This window comes from Drechmeria coniospora, chromosome 02 (assembly GCF_001625195.1).
Source record: "Drechmeria coniospora strain ARSEF 6962 chromosome 02, whole genome shotgun sequence".
In the NCBI taxonomy this organism is placed as follows: domain Eukaryota; kingdom Fungi; phylum Ascomycota; class Sordariomycetes; order Hypocreales; family Ophiocordycipitaceae; genus Drechmeria; species Drechmeria coniospora.
In genome coordinates, this window is record NC_054390.1 from 3,918,583 (window position 1) to 3,938,698 (window position 20,116).

The 20,116-nt window shown below is 57.7% G+C and overlaps 8 protein-coding genes across 8 annotated transcripts; 5 read left to right on the forward strand and 3 right to left on the reverse strand.

Annotated features, from left to right (window-relative positions):
• Positions 1 to 1,410: 1,410 nt before the first annotated feature.
• Positions 1,411 to 2,535, forward strand: DCS_04202 (extracellular trypsin protease; the record flags this gene model as incomplete). The annotated part of the gene is made up of 3 exons (XM_040801514.1): positions 1,411 to 1,596; positions 1,682 to 1,899; positions 1,959 to 2,535. 3 exons carry the CDS (start codon positions 1,411 to 1,413, stop codon positions 2,533 to 2,535), a joined length of 981 nt encoding a protein of 326 aa, XP_040656547.1.
• Positions 2,536 to 4,159: 1,624 nt separating this feature from the next.
• On the forward strand, positions 4,160 to 5,449 carry DCS_04203 (YagE family protein; the record flags this gene model as incomplete). Its single annotated transcript, XM_040801515.1, has 1 exon — positions 4,160 to 5,449. The coding sequence occupies one exon, from the start codon at positions 4,160 to 4,162 to the stop codon at positions 5,447 to 5,449; it is 1,290 nt and encodes a 429-aa protein (XP_040656548.1).
• Positions 5,450 to 6,479: 1,030 nt separating this feature from the next.
• DCS_04204 (Flap endonuclease 1) lies at positions 6,480 to 7,800 on the forward strand (the record flags this gene model as incomplete). Its single annotated transcript, XM_040801516.1, has 3 exons — positions 6,480 to 6,578; positions 6,648 to 7,214; positions 7,276 to 7,800. 3 exons carry the CDS (start codon positions 6,480 to 6,482, stop codon positions 7,798 to 7,800), a joined length of 1,191 nt encoding a protein of 396 aa, XP_040656549.1.
• An 829-nt stretch (positions 7,801 to 8,629) lies between these two features.
• Positions 8,630 to 9,356, reverse strand: DCS_04205 (uncharacterized protein; the record flags this gene model as incomplete). Its single annotated transcript, XM_040801517.1, has 6 exons — positions 8,630 to 8,656; positions 8,724 to 8,784; positions 8,851 to 8,931; positions 8,996 to 9,121; positions 9,193 to 9,215; positions 9,282 to 9,356. 6 exons carry the CDS (start codon positions 9,354 to 9,356, stop codon positions 8,630 to 8,632), a joined length of 393 nt encoding a protein of 130 aa, XP_040656550.1.
• A 741-nt stretch (positions 9,357 to 10,097) lies between these two features.
• Positions 10,098 to 10,802, reverse strand: DCS_04206 (uncharacterized protein; the record flags this gene model as incomplete). The annotated part of the gene is made up of 2 exons (XM_040801518.1): positions 10,098 to 10,556; positions 10,713 to 10,802. 2 exons carry the CDS (start codon positions 10,800 to 10,802, stop codon positions 10,098 to 10,100), a joined length of 549 nt encoding a protein of 182 aa, XP_040656551.1.
• Positions 10,803 to 13,582: 2,780 nt separating this feature from the next.
• DCS_04207 (Sec14 cytosolic factor) lies at positions 13,583 to 14,823 on the forward strand (the record flags this gene model as incomplete). The annotated part of the gene is made up of 4 exons (XM_040801519.1): positions 13,583 to 13,750; positions 13,826 to 13,875; positions 13,952 to 14,075; positions 14,161 to 14,823. 4 exons carry the CDS (start codon positions 13,583 to 13,585, stop codon positions 14,821 to 14,823), a joined length of 1,005 nt encoding a protein of 334 aa, XP_040656552.1.
• Positions 14,824 to 15,760: 937 nt separating this feature from the next.
• DCS_04208 (uncharacterized protein) lies at positions 15,761 to 16,538 on the reverse strand (the record flags this gene model as incomplete). The annotated part of the gene is made up of 2 exons (XM_040801520.1): positions 15,761 to 16,279; positions 16,347 to 16,538. 2 exons carry the CDS (start codon positions 16,536 to 16,538, stop codon positions 15,761 to 15,763), a joined length of 711 nt encoding a protein of 236 aa, XP_040656553.1.
• Positions 16,539 to 17,117: 579 nt separating this feature from the next.
• Positions 17,118 to 19,694, forward strand: DCS_04209 (uncharacterized protein; the record flags this gene model as incomplete). Its single annotated transcript, XM_040801521.1, has 2 exons — positions 17,118 to 17,660; positions 17,748 to 19,694. The coding sequence occupies 2 exons, from the start codon at positions 17,118 to 17,120 to the stop codon at positions 19,692 to 19,694; spliced, it is 2,490 nt and encodes an 829-aa protein (XP_040656554.1).
• Positions 19,695 to 20,116: the final 422 nt, after the last annotated feature.

The following is a 20,116-nucleotide window of genomic DNA, read 5'->3' on the forward strand; positions in this document are numbered from 1 at the left end:
GGAGAATCTGGTCAAAACGAGTGAGGTGGTCTCTACAGAAACAGAAATTGAGAGGATATTTGCCCGTCTATAAGTAATTCTTTTTCTCCATGACTATTATGTGTGGGCAGTGCATCGCATAAAGACACATTATCTGCGTCTCAACTCGCATGAGCGAGAATGCATGCCCACACGGTCATGTCAGTAGCAAGGAGTTTGGCACGTACCGTGTACGTGTAGTCTTGGAATATTAACCACTTGTATGATGATAATGCACCATTCGGTCTGGCAAGCTAGGTGGTCTGAGCTCAAAATTCGCATGCCATTATTAGGTATGGTGATGCCTGCGACTTACAACCAATTGAGAGTTGTGCTATCGGGGCGGCAGCCTCACCGGCCAAATTTCCGTTGCCTCCAGCTGCTCAATACTTGCGCGTATCATACAATCGTGCCACACCTGATTCAGTAGTGCTCAAAATAATCCTTAATTGAACTTTCAAGGTGGAACTTGGCATGGTTGCTGCTTACTGAGGTCCATGCAGCAGATCCTTTCGTAATCTCCGGCTGGAACTTTCAACTTACATGTACGGCAGGCATTGAACATTAAAGTTGCGATGAAATCTGGCTTCACCGTGATTGTGGATGCATCGAGGGTGAGCACTATCCATTTAACTCATGCCAGAACTACTCCTGATTTCTGCATGACGTACCGACATGAACGACTCCGGAGGGAGTATTTTAATGGTTTAGGACGATTAATGCTGATGAAACGCTTGAAACAGGGTGAAGATGACCCAGCCGAGTGACTCGTCCGTGGACCGCGGAAGTGTGTACTGTACACAAGGGCCCATTGACACGTCATGACCGCTGCTCAAAATGATGCACCTACGCCGCTTAACCAAAGTACAGTCAAAGCTTTCCGGGCCCCAGAAGATTGAATATGCAGGTGCTCAAGCGAATAAAGAGAAAGAACAAGAAGAGCCATGAAAACTCGGCCATATTCGCTAGCAGCCGACCGGCTTTCGCCACGGCCGGGTGGGATGGACGCACGAATTTGAAAGGCATGCGTCGTCGTATCTGTACAAGGCCAGCCAGGCAACTCATTTATCCAATACCTATTCGAGGCATTAATTCAACATTCGCTTAAACCCATCATGGTTCAATCTACAATACGGATAGGGACCTGTACAGAAGAGCTTACTTGGTTGTATTTGTAAGTGTCTTCTATTGTTCCATCACTTACTAGCTAGCAAGACTTCCAGGAGCAAGAATAATATATACGCGCAGCCAGCCGCCCATCTTGATTATTGCATCATCATCGATCGGTGGTTGTTTCTACCTTGTGTTATCATACACCACTCTTTTAACAAGCCTTTGATTCATCCGTATACTTACAATGCTACGAAAAGGTTTATTACGCTCGCCGTAGCGATGACTGCTGTTTCGGCGGCAGTTATTGACAAGAGGATTCTTGGCGGAGACGAGGCCAACGACGGCGATTTTCCATTCATCGTTAGTCTAAGTCGCTCGGCTCAGGGGTCCCATATTTGCGGCGGCACATTGCTGGACAGCACTACTGTCCTTACCGCTGCCCACTGTACTCGAAATGTCTACTACGTGAGGGCAGGAATACATGCAAGTCTGGCCAATATTTTACGTCTAGTACCCCAGCACCTCGGCAAAACTGACAGAAGAGTGATAGGAAATTAGCAAGACGGCAGTTGTTGGCAAGCTTGCCTTTGTTAAGGAGCACCCCGAATACAAATTGAATTCACCACAGGGTCGTCTCCAAGCTCTTAATGATATTGCCATCTTGAAGTTATCAACTCCAATTGCCGAGAGCGACAAGATTAAATATGCAACGCTGCCGAAAAACGGCTCGGACCCTGTGATCAATTCCACCGCAATTGTTGCAGGCTGGTAAGTGCCATGAAGGTTTACTGTAGGACTGCTGGAGAAGACGCTAACGGACAGGCAAGGGGTGGACAAGTTCCCAGACTCGGGTCACCTGCAGCCGAAAAACTCCGCAAGGTTGCCATTCCTGTTCTCGCCCGCAAGGACTGTTGGACGTTTGTTCCGGCATTCGCAGGAAGAGACACAATAGTATGTGCTGGTGGAGGCGACAAGGGTATATTTGCATTTGACAGTGGCGGTCCCCTTATTGACCAGAAAACGGGCCATCTCATTGGTGTCGTGTCAGCGGGCGACGGACATCACCCCGGGATATATACAAGAGTTGGTAGCTATATCCCTTTCATCAAGGAATATCTTGGGTCGGTCTCAAATCCTGATCCTAATGCTCCGTCTCGAACTGAGGCCTACGAAGAGGCCGTCGAGGCAAGCAAGGTCTGGAACAAGCAGGTCGATGAGTACTGTCAAAAGTTTGACAAGGTAAACATCTACGACTGCCGCGACGAAGCAGCAAAATGCCAAGGGCTAAGAAAGCCTGATGGAAAGATGGACGAAGTTTACCAATGCATTGATAAGAAAGTGGACAAGCTGGTAGAGTGGATCAAAGAATGGGAGATGAAACGCAAGGGATCTAGCCAAGCTTAGACTTGCATTTTTGATTCAATTAGCTCAACGGATGCTCCGTGCGAGTGGAATATATTCCATTCCTCTTGCTCCACATTCTCGTCTTTATTCTTGTCATTACTCTTTCTGACTTGTTCTCCCCTCTTTGCCTGAAGCACTGAACCATAATTGATCCATCATGCGCTCTGAGAAGATATCGTGGCCTCTTTTTTTCCCCGGAAGCAATGGGAAGTATTCTTGGAAGAGAACGTATGAAGCACGAAGCCGTTAGAGACCGACCCGGGTGACCGAAAGGAGGGATGAACATTTCAGTAAAGTTATCAAGAATGCAGCTAGCTTAAGCCATCACGCTCGACTTGAACGTGCTGCAAACTGTGTGAACGTTACTATGGCCCACTAGAACCTGGTTGTTGGCTTGACCATGATATACTGGTAAACATTGGGAGACGGCAGATTGGCCATGACCTGTTCCTGCCAAGTAGCCAAGCGGTCATCGGGCACCTAGGTCAAGATGGGATGATGGCGCCGTGCCATCAAGAGCAAAATGAGATTCGAACTGGTCAGACCCTTGACTCTTTTTCACCCTCGGCCTCCATGATGAAGTCGTGTTCGGCGTTTCGGCATTCTGGCGACCCCACTCGGCATCTATTTCGGCCGGCCACCCACTTTTCCGTCCCACTTTCTCGGCCACCCACTTGTTTCGGCCCCCCGTTTCTTGGCCACCGATCAGCTGCTTCTCCCGAGGATGCCTGGGCAAACTGAAGCTCGTAGCACACCTACGCATGGACCGGGCTCAACGTTGCGCTTTTAGGTCAAAAATGCAATGGCATACAGCAGAGAGAAACAGCGTAAATGCATGGTGAGCCGGAAGTGGTATTATTACTTGACATGCTTGCAGTCAAAGAATTTCGCTGTGATACAGACGAATACTGCTTGCCTACCGTTGGCCATGATCTGAAGCTCCATTTAATGTTCAGCTACTTCCCTTTGCGCAATTGGATCATTCACTGAGCTCATTCGTTGGCACAAACGATGACATGTAACCAGAGAGGTGGACATTTTTCCAAGGATGATTTTGGTATTCGGATTCAAGAAACTTGACAAAATTGTGTTTGAGCATCATGATATTACCATCTCGCATCAATACTGGACAATGGCAATCGGCGCAGGCTGTACGGGGAAGCGTAAGGAAGCAGCTTCTCATGGTAAGCTGACGCACTTGTATTCGTGAAAGTCTGAGACGTAGTAATTCCATGAGATAATTCGTAGCCATTCGTAGCCAATTCAGAAACGAAGACTCTTCCGTGTATAACCCTATTCTTTTTTTACCTTGTTCTGTCGTACGAACAATCCCAAGGCATATGAGCAACGGTATGTGTACTGCTGCAAGATGCAGTTGTCGACAGATTTGATCAGGAGCTTGTCACGTGACGAGTCACTGGGTAACGATGCAATTATGTACTTAAGGTACGGAGCACTTCTCCATGATGCATGTACAGTACAAGAACCAAGTACTAGAGCCAAGGCATTTCGACCTCGACTCCTCTGCATCGTTATCGCTCCTCTCTGCATCCTCGCTCCCGGCTCGCTCCGTTCTTCCAAATCGACAGTGCATGGCCGAGGACGAAGAGTGCGGCCCGGCGCGATGAGGATACCGCCGCAGAGAGCATCTCTCGGCCATGGCTCCCGGCTCATGCACGGCTTGGTGACGAGCCGTCGGCCACGGCGGTCATTCCACCTCACCACCCCGGCCAGCTTGCCAAGAAAGCGCAGCTTCTTCACGTCGAATCCATTCCTTTCCAATCCCTCAAACGACTCTCATTCCACCCCGAGCTCGGAATCCCCGAGACAGGAGCATTCGGTGGCCGTCTCGGCCTCGACGAGACGGAAGCCGACGCGAGCGACGACGGCCAAAGGCTCGCTCCGTCGCGTGGCCATCATCGCGCAGCAGCCGAAGCGCGGCGCCGACGGCAAGGCAGCCGGTGAGTCTGTCGGCGAGGCTCAAGTCGACTCCTCGACGACGATAAGCGCCACTTGCATCGCCGAATCGTTCAACATGCCGCTGGTCCTCGAGATTCTACAGTCGCACGGCTTCGCCATCGATCCCGACTCGACCGGCTTCGACGCGGCCGAGGTGGTGCACGCGAAGGGCGTCAACGGCGGCGACATCTTTGTCTTCCCCTCCGGTACCGTCGTCACCTGGTCGCTACCGCCCGACGTGGTGACGAAGCAGATACTGCGTGCCGCCGAGGACCCCCACCCGCCGGCGCTCCGGGAGGTGGAAGACTTGGATTTCGCCACCGACACATCCAAGGCCGAGAGCACGATGAAGGGTGACGTCGTCGTCCTCGGCACGCGCCGGGAAGACAAGGACGGCGACACGAGGGACACGACCCTGGCCAAAATTGCCTTCTCCTCCGGCCTCGCCCGCAGCACGAAGCTGGCGGTCCTCGAGAGCGCTCTGACGTCGTACTTTGAAAGCACCCGCAACATCCCCGCGCTGCTCTCCCAGGGCGCCGGCGTGCCCCTCGGCCGCAGGTTCATCCTCCAGAAGACGGGGGAGCTGCTCAGCCTTCGGGCACGGCTCAACCACTACTCGGAGCTGACCGATTCGCTGCCCGACATCTTCTGGGACAGCCGGTCGGAGCTCGGGCTCGAGGGGTACTACGACCAGGTCGGCCGCGCACTCGACGTCAACGTGCGCATCCGCACCCTCAACCAGAAGATGGACTACGCCCAGGAGATCGCCACGGTGCTGCGCGAGATGTCGAGCGAGCAGCACGGCACGCGGCTCGAGCTCATCATCATCCTTTTGATCGCCGTCGAGGTCGTCTTTGAGCTGCGCAGGATCGTGCTCGAGTGGATGCAGGAGAGGGAGATGGCCAAGACGACCGAAGCAGCCGAGGAGCCGACAGGCCAGCCCGCGTCCTCGTAGGTGCGACAGTCGGAGCTTCCGCACGCCTGGCCGTTTGCGGCTCGTGTCTTTCGTCACCCTTTCGATCCATTTTTTCTCTACATTGGTTTCTTGCGTCAATCGGAGCAGCATGGCGCATGAGGGGAGGCAACTTTGCATAGCCTTGATATGACTTGCCTGAAATGATACCCAGATCGGTCTGCTTTGTCACTGCTGCTCGCTTGGGGTTGGACGACCGGATGGAACAATCTATTTATCCGCTGGTCTCTTTTTTTTTTTGATAGTGGCCGTTCTAGCGGACTCTGACAGAGTACGGAGTACAGTATTACGTATTATTACAAGTACACTTAAACTTAAGTAAGTACATAGTTGTATTACAGTAATTGCACTCGAGTACGGAGTACTCTGTACTTACAGTACAAGTACCATTTATTGTACTTGAACGGAATAGTACATGTTCTGTACTTGTCCGGAGCACTCTACCTACACCTTGTACGTGCACTTATAATTACTGTGAGTACATACTTGCATGTACTAAAATGAGTTCTAGTACTCCGTATACTCCGTATACTGTACTTGATTAATAAGTATACGGAGTACGGAGTACGGATACTCCGTACTGAACTCGTTATTACTCCGTACAGGTACTCCGTAAGTACAGTTCTCGAAATTCAGTACGCGGAGTACAAAGTACATGTTCCAGGCTTAGCACAAGGTACCTGCAGTACAGTGCATGCTGTGCTGCATGTGCAAGTAGAAGCTCATAGCCGCTGGCCGCTAATTAAACGTTACGTGCGCGAAAAGGCGCGTCATGACTTTTTCGGTTCGCGTCTCCCGCTCTCGCTGTCGTCGAAGTGTCGAAGTGACAGCACCCGACGTCCACACGCCTTGTGCCTTTCCCGCACAGTCATCCTTGCCAGCATACGGCTTTGCTCATCCTCTCACCCGTTTCTTCTTGCCGATTTCCTCATTGGACTGCATTCTCCATTCTTGTCACCGGTTGGGAGATACCGGTCCTCTCCTACTTCCCCCGCAGCGAGAAGTCGTCACGATGGGCATCAAGCAGCTCTTCCAAATCATCAAAGAGGAGGCTCCGGATGCAATCAAGGAAGGCGAGATCAAAGGCCAGTTTGGCCGCAAAGTCGCCATCGTACGTGTACCGCGCTGCCGTGGCCTGGCTGACCATCCGGGCGAGGCCGCTGCTGACGTGGCCGCTTAGGATGCCTCGATGAGCATCTACAGCTTCCTCATCGCCGTGCGATCGGATGGCCAGCAGCTCATGAACGACAGCGGCGAGACGACTTCGCATCTGATGGGCATGTTTTATCGCACCCTCCGCATGGTGGAGAATGGCATCAAGCCCCTCTATGTCTTTGACGGCGCACCGCCGAAGCTCAAGTCTGGTGAGCTCGCCAAGCGATTCCAGCGCAAAAAGGAGGCCACCGAGGGCCTCGAGGAAGCCAAGGAGACGGGCACGGCCGAGGATGTGGAAAAGTTCTCGAGACGGACAGTGCGGGTGACGCGAGAGCACAATGCCGAATGCCAGCGCCTGCTTAAGCTGATGGGCATTCCCTACATCGTCGCGCCGACCGAGGCCGAGGCCCAGTGCGCCGTCCTCGCTCGTGCGGGCAAGGTGTACGCCGCGGCCAGCGAAGACATGGACACCCTGTGCTTCAACACGCCCATCCTGCTGCGCCACCTCACCTTTAGCGAGCAACGCAAGGAGCCGATCCAAGAGATTCGACTGGACAAGGTCTTGGAGGGACTCAACATGGAGCGGGAGCAGGTAAGTGCCCCCTTGGCGTTTCGATTCCCAACTGAGGCGACTGACGGGTCACCTCGGCCAGTTCGTCGATCTCTGCATTCTGCTCGGCTGCGACTATCTCGATCCTGTACCGAAGATCGGACCGACGACGGCACTAAAGCTCATCCGTGAGTATGGGTCACTCGAGAAAGTTGTCGACGCGTTTGAGAAGGACTCGAAAAAGAAGTTCACCCTGCCCGAGGACTGGCCGTACAAGGACGCCCGGAATCTGTTCTTCGAGCCCGATGTCCACCAGGCCGACGATCCCTTGTGCGACTTCAAATGGGACAAGCCCGACACCGAGGGCCTGGTCCAGTTTCTCGTCACCGAGAAGGGCTTCTCCGAGGACCGTGTTCGCGGCGGCGGTGCCCGGCTGGAAAAGAACCTCAAGAGTTCTCAGCAAGCTCGTCTCGAGGGCTTCTTCAAGCCCGTGCCCAAAACGGAGGAGGAAAAGGCGGCGCACAAGCGGAAGTTGGAGGAGAAAAACGAGGAGAAGAAGAAGAAACTGAAGTTGGAAAAGAAGGAGAAGGCGGCGGCCAAGGCGAAGCCTCGTGGTGGAGGTGCCTAGCTGGCATGGAGCCTGCTACCATATGGCTGCACCATGTGTTGCATGCGGTGCTCGCCGGCGATGAGATGACCGATATGGGTTCGGAGCTGACGGCACGCCAAGACGATGCCCTGCTGCGGATGGATTCTTCATTTTTCACGGCAAACGGCTTTCTGCCTTCCCTTTGTTTTGACGGATGCGTCACGCACACGCATCGATTGGATACCGGAGTTTTGGGCGCAACGGTTGCGACAGGCAGGGTGGGTAGGTAACGAACGAACTACTACTTGCACATGCCAGAAGGAATGGAAACGACTGCTTTGTTTCAGATGGCATGGTTTTCACTAATAGTAGGTGCTCTATACCCAAAAAGTCGCAATCATCATCGATGATGCGATGTCGGTAGAGGTTCGTTGAGGGGTAGACCGACAAAGTGGAAGAACCATCATATACAAGGACACAAATATAAAGATGCAAGAACAAGCCATCACTTGGATTTTTCAATACTGATAGAGTCTCGAAGACGCATTGCGTACATTGTTCTAGCGTAGGGGTTCCGGTGGAGGTAAAGTAGTGCCCGCGACTGCGATGCTGGTGACATTTGCTGCTTACGCTGTGGCCAGCAAGATGACCAGACTTCACGGCATCTCTGTACTGAGTAGAACAGCCATTGCAGGATAAGTCTTCTACTTCTATCTATACCATGTGTTTTCGTTCAAAATATGAGCTAGCACAACATACCGTGCAGGGTTTACCGTTCCGGTTTCCAGCAGTCAGACAGGGTTCCTTCCGAAAATGAGCGCCCCGGAAACAACGAGAAACACGGATGGGAATGGCTATCCGACGGAGATTAGGACTGAGAGTCTGTGTCGCCAGTCTGTGGGATATTTGTGTCAGAATTGGATGCTTGCAACACGGGATTCATGACAGGGTGTAGCACGTACCAAGGTGCAGCCCATGCCCGGTGTCCTGCCGTCTCCCTGGGGAACGCATCTAGCATTGTATCTGCGCAAATAATTTTAGCGGGTTATTTTTCTGGCAACGGAGAGACTGGATTTAGACAAGACGTACAGGCCATTACCGGAGCGGACATAGGCGGTTTTGCCATCAGAGGTGAAAATGTAACCACCGCCGAGGTCAACATCGCTTCTCCTGTGAAGGAAGCACATGCTCAGCATCGAGCATTCTCAAGGAGGGACGGGAACGGGCTTCTCACTGATTTTCCCAGTATCCGTTGCAGGTGTTTGCAGGGCTGGCGAAGCCGCATTTGCTCGAGAACCTGGAGCCACCGCCGTCGGTGAAGACGACACGAAAGCAAGGAATCTTGCCAACAAAGCCTCGGCTGGTGCAATACGGTGTAAGCAGCTGGGTGAAGGGAGAAGCGGACAGCAGGCCGTCGGGAGCACCACTTACACGGCAATCGTGCAACCCATGTTCTTTTCATTCCGTTTCATCAGCAAAGGGCTGGCCATTTATCCTTCCGTCATGGAGGGAGCCCTTACGTTCTGAACGGTGATTGTGTCTGCGGCCACGAGGGAAGCCAGGGCGGCGACTGCAGCTCCGGCGGAGAACTTCATTTTGACTTTGCTTTGGTAGAAAGGTGAGAGGAACTGGTGTGCTGATTTGGGTTCAAGCCGACTCTTGGAGCTGATGGTGTCTGGTTTGGAGGAAAGGAATAGATTACTCTGGCGGGCGATGTGATGGGCTTTATACGCGTGCCCGTGAGGGATGCCCGTGGGGGATGCCCGTGGGAGAATACCACTGGGACTCCGTGACTACATCACGGCAGGTCCTCGTCACATCAACGAGATAAGCGGCCTTGCTGTTGCCAAGGTTTGGCATGATGGTCAGCGAGGGTGCGGGACAAATGAAACAAAAAAAGTACCGCCGTGATGGTCAGCAGCTAGCGATGAAAGCGTCCTGTCAGCATGGGTCAATGTTGGCCTTTGGGATGAACCGTGCAAGGGGTCAGATTTCGTCGACGAAGGGACCATTTGTCCCTCACCGATGCCACTGGAAAGAGCAAGCATGCTTTCGCACCTCGCCGACACAACTCGTGAGGGGTGAACCGCTGCCCTAAGCCGCCCGACGAGGACGATAATCATGGCCTACGACAGGTTGGCCAACTCTCCCAACGACAAGATTGGATGGAAGCGTAGCTGCTGATCAAGGGGACGGAGTCGGGACGGTGTACAGCGCGTTGGGCGTGCGATGATTGGTGCCACAACGGCCAAGGGCGGCCAAGAGGAGATGCGCCTTGAAGGGTCCTTCGGATCTGTCGGCGTGTTTACTCATGATGGTGCATGACCATGTTATATTTAGCTGCCATTAGGCATCTTGGGTGCCGTCCTGCTCGAGCAGAAGTAGATGTCGTTGGCATGATAGGATGTGGGGTCTTCCGATTCTCTCCCCCAAGCTTCCGCCCGAGACGGTCCGCACTCCGAGGTCGTTGCTCCGGTTGAACCGCCACCATTGGCTCGTCCGTGGGTTCCATGTCCGAGAGCGAATGTGGGCGGCAACGAGCAGGGTGACGATTGTGGGCAAGGTCGGCGCCGGGAGCCCTGGGCCGGTTTGAAGACGGCATCGCTGACGTGATCGCCTCCGGTGTACATTTCCGTCTGAAATGCTCGACGGGAGAACGTGCGGCCCATCTTTGGCTGCACATGGGTCTTCCTTGCGGCCTTGTTTGAAGCTGGAGATGAGAGCGTCCAAGCGTGCAAGTCGCCTTGTTCAACACGGCCATGCCACAGCCTCATGGCGCCATGGCACCCGACGTTCTGCGGATCGAACATCAGGCGGTCCGGTGCTGTTGACAAAGCGCGGCTTCCAACACAACATGGCTGTCTCGCACGATTCATCCGCTGATGCTTTCGTCCCGCTGCTGCGAACTGTACAACTCGGGGGCGAATGCAAGCCGGCCAGGGTCACGGGACGAAGGCGAGAAGGTCCGATGCTTTCGCAAGGTTCGCCGATGACCCGTTTGGGGAGGAAATCGACTGCCGGGCGGTCGTGATGCCCGACATGGCGAATGGCGCCGTCAAAACGGACAGATGCTCTCGCTGGATTCGATCTGCATCGTTGCCTTTCAAAGCGTCTTGGCGTGGGAGGTCTGTTCTCGCAGGATGAAGTAATACTGTATTACTATCCATCGTGCCCCGCAGTTGTGGATGATGTCGATGGCGGGCAGGCGTGGCCTTGCTTGCACTTTCCTAGGACTTTTGCCACTTCGATATGGCACTGCACCGCACCAGTTCGTCACGGTACAGCTCGGGGAAAATATCCCGTGCGTCATGTTTCCAGTCCCCGGCACCACTGCGCTGGAAGAACTTGACATGCTCCAGTACTCCGGATACCATCCGCCGTCCTCCCAATCGACGAGGCCAACAATCCTGCCCTCTTGGAGGAGAATATTTCTCAGTGCCAGATCGCAATGGGAAAGGCAGATGCGGTGATTCGTCCGCATCCCTCGAGAGAAGGCCTCGCGCAGGGGTGGAGGTATTTGGTCGAAAAGGCTTGAAAGGAGAAACTCGTTGAAGGTCTTCTCGTCACGGCACGGAGGGGACGAGTAGGTGCAGTGGAGCCTCGTATCCCGAATTTCGGTGCCGTCACAGGCGCCGATGAGATGGGGAGGGGGAGCGACGGATCTCATCTTTCCACCACGTCTCGAACCTGCCGGGCAATCACCTTCGTTTCTTCCACCGTCATGGTGGGCCGAAGTTGACCGAGGGGTTGCCCTTGGATGTAGCTCATTCGTCTCCGATTCTGGCCATCCGACGACTTGTACGCCTCGCAGACACGAGGGACCGGGAATCCGGCGGGCGCGCGCCGCTACTCTGAGTGCATCCGCCTCGCCGATTGCCATCCGCTTCCCAGACTTGACGACAGTGTTGTCGGGATAACGAATCACCCTGCGGTCGAACAGGCGATGCAAAACCACGGCGCCTACGGGGAAATTCAGTTCCATGATTCCATAGCGACAAGAATTGGGACCGCAGTAGGGGGACCAACCTGGCTCGATGTCGTCGTCAGTCTCCGACTCATCCGACAACCTTGCTTCACCCTTTGCTGTCCGCACTTCGTGTAGCCTCGCAGATGATGCTGATTCTCCGGCGTGCTTGCCGCGTGAGGAGACACGGCATAGACCACCACGCCCGGGCAATGCTGATTCTCCATGGATTCGACGACTGGGGGTGGTCCTGAATGCTCGGGTTCGATGGGACTCTCCCGGCTGTGAAATGCTTCATCGCCGTATGAAGGCCATGGAAGGCCAACCCTAGGCGGCTAATTGGGCACCTGCCTACTAGCAGTACTCGTAGTCACGTAGGGGCTGGTGATGGGCCGGAAGTCACCACTGCAGTATCTACCAGCTTGGACTGCAGCTGATGGTGGCACGTGAACGCTCACGTCGGGAACCACGTGTATTACTTGTGCGATGCCCATTCTCGTGCATGCACGCTCGTCCGATGGATATAATGCATGCTGTAGAATCGAGCAGGCGTGATTCTAGGTTGAACTCGACGTACCTATAGTTCCACTCGAATACTGATCATTTACTGATCATTTACTGATCATTTACTGACAGAGGATGACTGCTCTTCGTTATAATACATGCGTACTTGTAAATGCAACTATTCATACTTGTAGGTGCCCGCGAACCAACGCGGGCCTGCGCCAGTGCTGATAGTGCAGCTTGGCTGGCTGTTGCGACCGCCGAACGATGAGCAGAGCCATAGAGGACTAGAAGTAAGTGAATGAATGAATTCGTACTGGCCATGCATGCGAGTTCTCCGCACACAAGAAGCTGATACAAATTCCCTGCATACTCTACGAGTTCTTGTTTCGTGGTTCGGGTGTATGTATGCATGTAGAGGCATGGAGGAATCGTATATGGCGGTACCTGTAGTTACGTGTGCTGTACGGAGTACGGAGTATTACTGTACAGTATTTGTACGGAGTAGGTACAGTACTAAGTAAGTTACAGCATACAATACGGAGTACGGAGTAAGTACGGAGTACAGTACTCCGTACTTATAATGTCAAACACATGCTAGTCTCCTTCGGGACAACTACCCCCCTTCTTCTTCAACGTGGCCGTTGTGCACAACGTCCCACCCGCGGCGTATTTCTCCCACGCACAATTCCAACTGCCCTGGCAACCATGCCGCCGCGCCCCCCCCCTTAATTAACGGCATCCGTCCCCAGCCGCGCGGAGCAACAGTCGTGGTGGCAGCGAGACGTGAGACCTGTAATTTTGGCCTGCCATGCCCGCCGAGCCCCTTCACCCCCTTTCCCCCCCCCCCCCCCCCCGCCATTGACCCCCTCTCACCCCCACTACGAACACTACAGTACAAGTACCTACTAACGGGATATTTTGGCAAGTGCACCTACAATACATGTCCCACATACTGGATGCAAGTACATTGCCTGTGGGTTCCAAGTACTTTCAAGTACAGCTGGTAGTGCGGGACAGCTGCGACGGCAAAGAGCTAACAGGTACGGTACTCCGTACAGTACTGTAGCACCGCCATCTTGTCCGCCTATCTGGGCATGAGCTCGCGGACTTTCGCCTGCAACCTTGCCCCTCCTCCCTCGTTCCCGGAAATCCCACTTCTTTGCTCCTCCACTCACGTCTCACATTTCCTCCAAGCCGTGCTCGCTCGACAGTGCTGCACCCTCTCCTCCTCGTGCTCTACCGTACACTGCACTCGCTCCCTCTCGCCGGGCTCCCCTCTCTCGTACCCGATCCGTCCGTCTTTCCCTCGTCCCTCCCTGACTCCTCCGCTCCTCGGGCAACCTCATCACGATGGATCTGGACAAGAAGTACGACGACTACGACTTTCCCCACACGGCGGCCGAGCCTCAGAATGGCCACGCCGGCCACCTCACGGAAGGCCAGATCGCGCAGGTTCATCAGCTGCGGATGATGCTCGAGGCCGAAGGCTTCACCGACCGCCTCGACACCCTGACGCTGGTAAGGATCTCGACGAAGAAGGCGGCAGCCAGATGATGCGGCATCGGAGATGCCATGCTAACGCGGCCGTCCTAGCTGCGATTCCTGCGCGCGCGCAAGTTTGACGTGGCCCTCTCGAAGCAAATGTATGACGCGGCCGGTCCGCCAACCACGCATCCTCTGCCGTCATGGCCCCAATCGATGCTGACGCTCGGCCGACAGGTTCGTCGACACGGAGAAGTGGCGCAAGGAAACCAAGCTGGACGAGCTGGTGCCTACTTGGGACTATCCCGAGCGGCCCGAGGTTGCCAAGTACTACAAGCAGTTTTACCACAAGACGGACAAGGTACGACGCGCCGCGACGCACCGCCGCCTCCCCCCGCCTCCACCGTGCCCGCCGGCTGACCCTCCCCGGCTCTTGGCCGTCGTAGGATGGCCGACCGATCTACATCGAGACGCTCGGCGGCATCGACCTGACGGCCATGTACAAGATCACGACGGGCGAGCGCATGCTTTCGAACCTCGCCGTCGAGTACGAGCGGCTCGCCGACCCTCGTCTCCCCGCCTGCTCCCGCAAGGCCGGCAAGCTGCTCGAGACGTGCTGCACCATCATGGACCTCAAGGGCGTCACCCTCACCAAGGTGCCCCAGGTCTACTCGTACGTCCGCCAGGCCTCGGTCATCTCGCAGAACTACTACCCCGAGCGGCTCGGCAAGCTGTACCTCATCAACGCCCCCTGGGGCTTCTCCACCGTCTGGAGCGTCGTCAAGGGCTGGCTCGACCCCGTGACGGTGGCCAAGATCAACATCCTCGGCACCGGCTACCAGGGCGAGCTGCTGAAGCAGGTGCCCGCCGAGAGCCTGCCCAAGGCCTTTGGCGGCTCCTGCGAGTGCGCCGAGGGCTGCGAGAACAGCGACGCCGGCCCGTGGCGCGAGGCCGAGTGGGCCAAGCCGGCCAAATGGGAGAAGAAGAAGGACGACGGCAAGACGATCGAGAACAAGGGCTCGGAGATTGAGACGCCCGGCGCCTCGGCCGACGCCGAGCCGGCGGCCGTGCCCGAGAAGGACGGTGCCGCGCAGCCGGCGGCCGCGTGAGGGTCGTGACGATGCAGCTCGGACGGAACGACGAGCGGGCCTCGTGGACCATTTGCCATTTGCATTTCCGGGAGCATGGACGGGGCAGCTCGTTGTCGACGTGGTGGCATCGCGCGAAGGGCCGAAGGGACGCCGAACAAGGTTGACTGGCGGATGGGCGGATGGGCAGAAGGGCAGAGGGCAGAGAGCAGAGGGTCGAGGGGCAGTGGGGCAGAGGAGTCGCATGGATGCGGAGATGTAGAGGAGCGGAGCGGGCGTCGAGGAAGAAGATCGGTAGACAGGGAAAAGACGCGCGGGAGCCATTCATGTCCATTGTTGACTTCATGGCGCTACATGCACAATCGGGGTTTCAACACTCTCGTAAAGCCGCGCTCACCGGTTTGCAACCGCATTTTTGTTTCTCCCACCAACCTAGTTCCAAGTGGTGCGTCCGAAATATTCGTCTTGGGCACATCATGACCGGTGAATCGTTTGATTCGAGGGCAAGAATAAGAATGCAGTTGCCACGCCAGCCTGGCTGGGCTTTGGCGTTGCCGACGCGAGACCGTGGTAATATGGGAGCGGCGGCAGTTGTGCTGCTGTAGACGGTAGGCATCATTGAAAAGTGTGCTGCACATGGCCGATCGGATTTCCATTTCGACGCCAAAACTCCTAGGTTGAGCCCGCTCAAATCCCACGGGCAATGCTTTCCTCAGCACTCGCTGCGACACGCGTTGCTTTGGCGCAGTCGCCGCCGTCGACGTCGCCACCGTCGACCGGTGACGACCTGCTCGCCGGGCCAGATGCCATAGGCGAAGCTTCCTCGCGCACTCATCACGACGCGTTCCTTTGGCGCAGTCGCCACCGTCGACCGGTGATGACCTGCTCGCCGGGCCAGATGCCATAGGCGATGCTTCCTCGCGTACTCGTCGCGACACGCGTTCCTTTGGCGTCGTCGCTACCGTCGACCGTCGGTGACGACGTACTCGCCCGCCACCCGCGCCCTCTCCATCTTGGCGACGACGGCGGGCATGTCCCTCTTCAGCCGCTCGAGCGTTTCGACGGCGCCCCTGAAGGCGGCCTCGACCGTGGCCTGGCGCTCGAGCTCGTCGATGCGGATGCCGGCCGCCGCAGCCGGGCCGCACTCGGCGGCGAGGCGGGCGACGCGCTGGCGGAAGGCGTCCTCATCCTGCTGAAGGGCATCGCGCACGCGGGTGGCCTGCATGGCGGCGGCGTTGGCGGGGACGGTGCGCTTGAGGGAGGCGACCTCTTCGAGGAGCTTCTCCTCGCGGGCGACGAGATCGGCGATGGCCTGGCGCTTCCGCGTGTCGAAGGGCTCGTACGCGATGCTGGCGTCGTCCTCGGCCGGCACCGAGGCGGACTCGGGGGACTCGGAGGGGCGTACGAGATCGTGCGGCACGGGGAGCCCGTTGATGGAGATGTTGGGCGCCGCGAGGGAAAAGGTCCTGTTGATGTACTGCGGGCCCCCGCCGGGGCAGGAGTCAGCAGGGCACGACCAGACGAGAGGCGAGGAGAGGAGGCACCTCGTGGATCAGAGCCTCGATCTGGTTACGAAGCTCATCCTCGCCCTCGAGGGCGCCGTCGACGGGAGGGAAGGCCTCGTCGATGCGGGCCCGGGCGGCGTTGCGGACGTTGGCGAGCAGGTAGGCGAGGTCCTCGGGGAACTGGATCTCGATCTTGCGCTGGAGCTGGGACACGACCGACTCGGATTCCATGGCTCGCTGGCGACGCCGTGCGGTCGGTCGGTCCTAGGCACGGGGGGGGGGGCGCTCGTCGTCGGGCGTTCTTGTACGTCGTGTCGCTTGCCAACTTGGCGAGTTGTTCGTCGTGGCCTTTGGAATCCTCGTGGGAGCCTTGTTTGGTTGCGTCTGGCAGCCTGGCGGGGGTGTAGTATGGCGGGCCGGCTGTTTACTTTGGCCGCCATGGTGACTTGACACCCCACTATTCGCGAGATGCTGCGTACCTAAGTACAGTGGGGGGCAAATGTACCTACTCCGTACGGAGTAGTACTGTAATTAATTGACACTTACTGTACCTAGTACGGAGTAATACTGTATGTAAGTAAGTAAGTTAGGTACAGTGTACAGTACTCCCCCCGTACAGTACACAAGTACGGAGTACCTGCGGAGTACAGTACCTTGTACCCGCTTGGTGATGTCGAACCCGTCCCACTCTGCAGGGTAATACTCCGTAATTACTGTACTTACTCCCATACTGTACTCACGCACATCGCTCATGCTCCCCTCCTCGGACGTGCATGCTGAGCTCGAGACTCTCATGGCCGTCGAGAGCACATGCTCCGACCTTGGGCGACCCCGACCCCCCGTCCAACGCCCGGAGCAGCTACGTTGCCCCCTAGTACGTACCGAGGCAAGCTCCATTGGCACGACCTGGCATGTGGTGTCGTCGACGTCGCTAGCCCCCGAACGGTGAACCACACCACCGCATCGCCCACCGCATCGCAGCCCAACATCACCCACCTACAACTAGGTCGTTACCACCCTGGCACCTACGCCGTGCAGGCACATGCGTTGGCGACAGCATCGTCCGTGGAACCACTCCCGGTAACCGCTCAGCCACGCCGGTCAAGAACCGCAAACCTCGCGCAGGCCTTCCCCTCGACCTGTGGACGTCAGGAAAAGGAGCTCGACGAGAGCCAAGCGACGTCACGGACCCCAAATGGCGTCCTCATCCTTGATCGTGCCGGGCCCAACCAAGTCGAGGGGGAAGGGTGCACGACATTGTCGGCTTCGAGGGCACGTCCACGATTGGACGGCGAGGTGGCAGGCATGCCTACCGGTCCGCGTCCCTACTCTGTAGCCGTCACGGCGGCTTGCGTCGTTTGCTGCTCACGGCTCACACTTGCTCGGCCTGTCGCTCCACCGTGCTCGTCGTCGGAGGGGATGGGGGAGGGAGATAAATAGGCCTCTCCGTCCCGCGTCGAGGAGGTTCGGCCGACGACATGTCGAGATGCTGTCCGTGCCATCTTGCCGCAAGCTGGCTCGTCAGCCATCGCCGTCGCCTGCGCTTCCTGCCATCGCAAGTGCCTCGTGGGTGCGGCGAGCACGTCAGCACCATACGAGCAAACCGCACATGCACTGTGCTCGTACCTGTTCGGTACCTACAACCCACCTTCCTACCGACCTGCCACCTTGATCCCTATGGTGCCAGCGATGACTCTAGCGCACGATACCTGCAGTGACAGCCAGGCACAGTGCACCATGACATGCGAGGCCCCCCCGCCGCTGAGGGCCCTGCGTACGCGTACGAGAACCAGTGCACGCACAGCCGCATGTACCACGACAGCTACGTGTTCGAGCACGACCAGGATCAGTCCTCACGCTCGCGGCAATGCCAGCCCTCGCAACAATGCCAGCCCTCGCAGCAATGCCAGCCCTCGCAGCAATGCCAGCCCTCGCAGCAATGCCAGCCCTCGCAAAAATACCAGTCCTCGCAGCGATACAAGCCCTCGCAGCAATACCAGCCCTCGCAGCAAGGCCGGTCCTCACAGCACCACCAGTCCTCGCGGCGGTACCAGCCCTGCCAGCAGTGCCAGCCCACGCGGTGATGCCAGTCCTCGCAGAGATGCCAGTCCTAGTAGTGCCAGTCCCGGCGGCATCTTGACCGCGCACCATCGTCGGAGCTGCTGCGTCCGAGGCGTGGGGGGCCTCAACATGTCCTGCCGTGGCCCCAGAGGCCATCGCAGCGGGACGAGTGCCATGGTCGTCGCTGATAGGCCGGCGCACGTGGCGGAGAATCACATGCTCCCTGCTGGGTCCCCAGCCGTTAGCGCCCCTGCTTCCCCTGTGCTCGTGCTGCTCGTCGCCCCCGCCGCTCCCAGAAACATCAGCAGAGAGCGAGAGCTCAACAGAACTCGAGGCCAAGGCAGAGACGAAGACGGTGATGCTCCTCTCCGCCCCGGCTCCCCATCAGCAACATCCTTCCCACCATCCAGCCTGTCGCCCCTCGTGCCCCCGTCACCGTCGACACCGTCGACATCGCCGTCATCGCCATCACGACCCACGCCGTCACGATCCTCGCCGTCACGACCCTCGCCGTCCCGACCCTCGCCGTCCCGACCATCACGACCATCCCCGCGGACCGCTGGACCTCGTCCGCCGCTTCCGCCACCGCCTCGTCGACGACGGCAACGACAACCACCGAGACGGCATCTGCGTCCCTCGTCCTTTCTCCTCCTGCCGCCGCAACGCCGACCTCTGATCCCGCCGCTTCCGGGTGTCGCCCCCTTGTCCCTTCAGCCTCCCGTGGGCGATCCCTACTCCGAGCCCAGCTGGCTGCTCGCCCCCCGCAGGAGCGAAGACGGAGATTGCGAGCCGCCGGCCTCGATGGACCCTTCCACCACCTCGCGGCCGCCTCGCGTCGCCGAGGCCGACGAGTCGCCCGCCTCCAACAGGCTGCCGCCCATCAGGATGCTTCCCTCCATCGACAGCGTCCGAGGCGACGTCCTGCCCGACTACCAATCACAGTACCGGCCGCCGTACCCGTCGCGGTACCAGCCGTCGTACTACCCGCCGCCGCCCCCATCGGGACCGTCCCCCAAGCTGACGTACCCGTTACCACCGCCGCACCCGTACCCTCCGCAGGGACCCGTGTCGCAGTCTCCCTCGGCCCCCTTGCCGCGTCCGATGCTCGGCGACCCGTTGGTCCATCGCCAGTCCCAACCCCAGCCGACCTTTCCGCGACCCGACAGCCCGGCCGCCATGGACCTCGACACCGCCAGCGTCGCGAGCGCCCAGACGGCGACGCCCGATGCGGCGGCCGAGAAGCCGCTGACCATTGCCGACCCCGACGTGCGCTTGGCCGCCGAGGCGTTGGGAAATCTCCGAGCCGGTGAGTCGAGGGCGCCATGATTCCTTCTCCCTCCCCCGCTCCCCCCTGCCGCCGCCCCCTGCCGCCGCGCCGCCGGCTGACCGACGCGTGCCTTGGCCTCAGATTTCGTCTCGTCGCCGCCGGATAGCGGCTCCCTGCCTCCCGTGAGCCCGCCGTCGGCCGGCGCGCGGCACACGCCTCCCGCGGCGAACCCGCAGTCGGAGCCTCTCCTCTCGCTCCTCACGACGTCTCATCCCTTCATCTCCAGCACCATCGGCGGCGCCAGCGTCGCCTACGGAGGCGCCAAGAACTTTTCCCCCCGCTTCCGCTCTGGCGCCGAGTACGTCGAGGGCTACCTGACACCCATCGCCAACACCGTCAACTCGGTCGGCCGCGTCACGGGCGTCGAGGGCGGCGTGCGGTGGTTTCTCGGCGCCCGGCGTCAGCATCCCTCCTCGGCCGC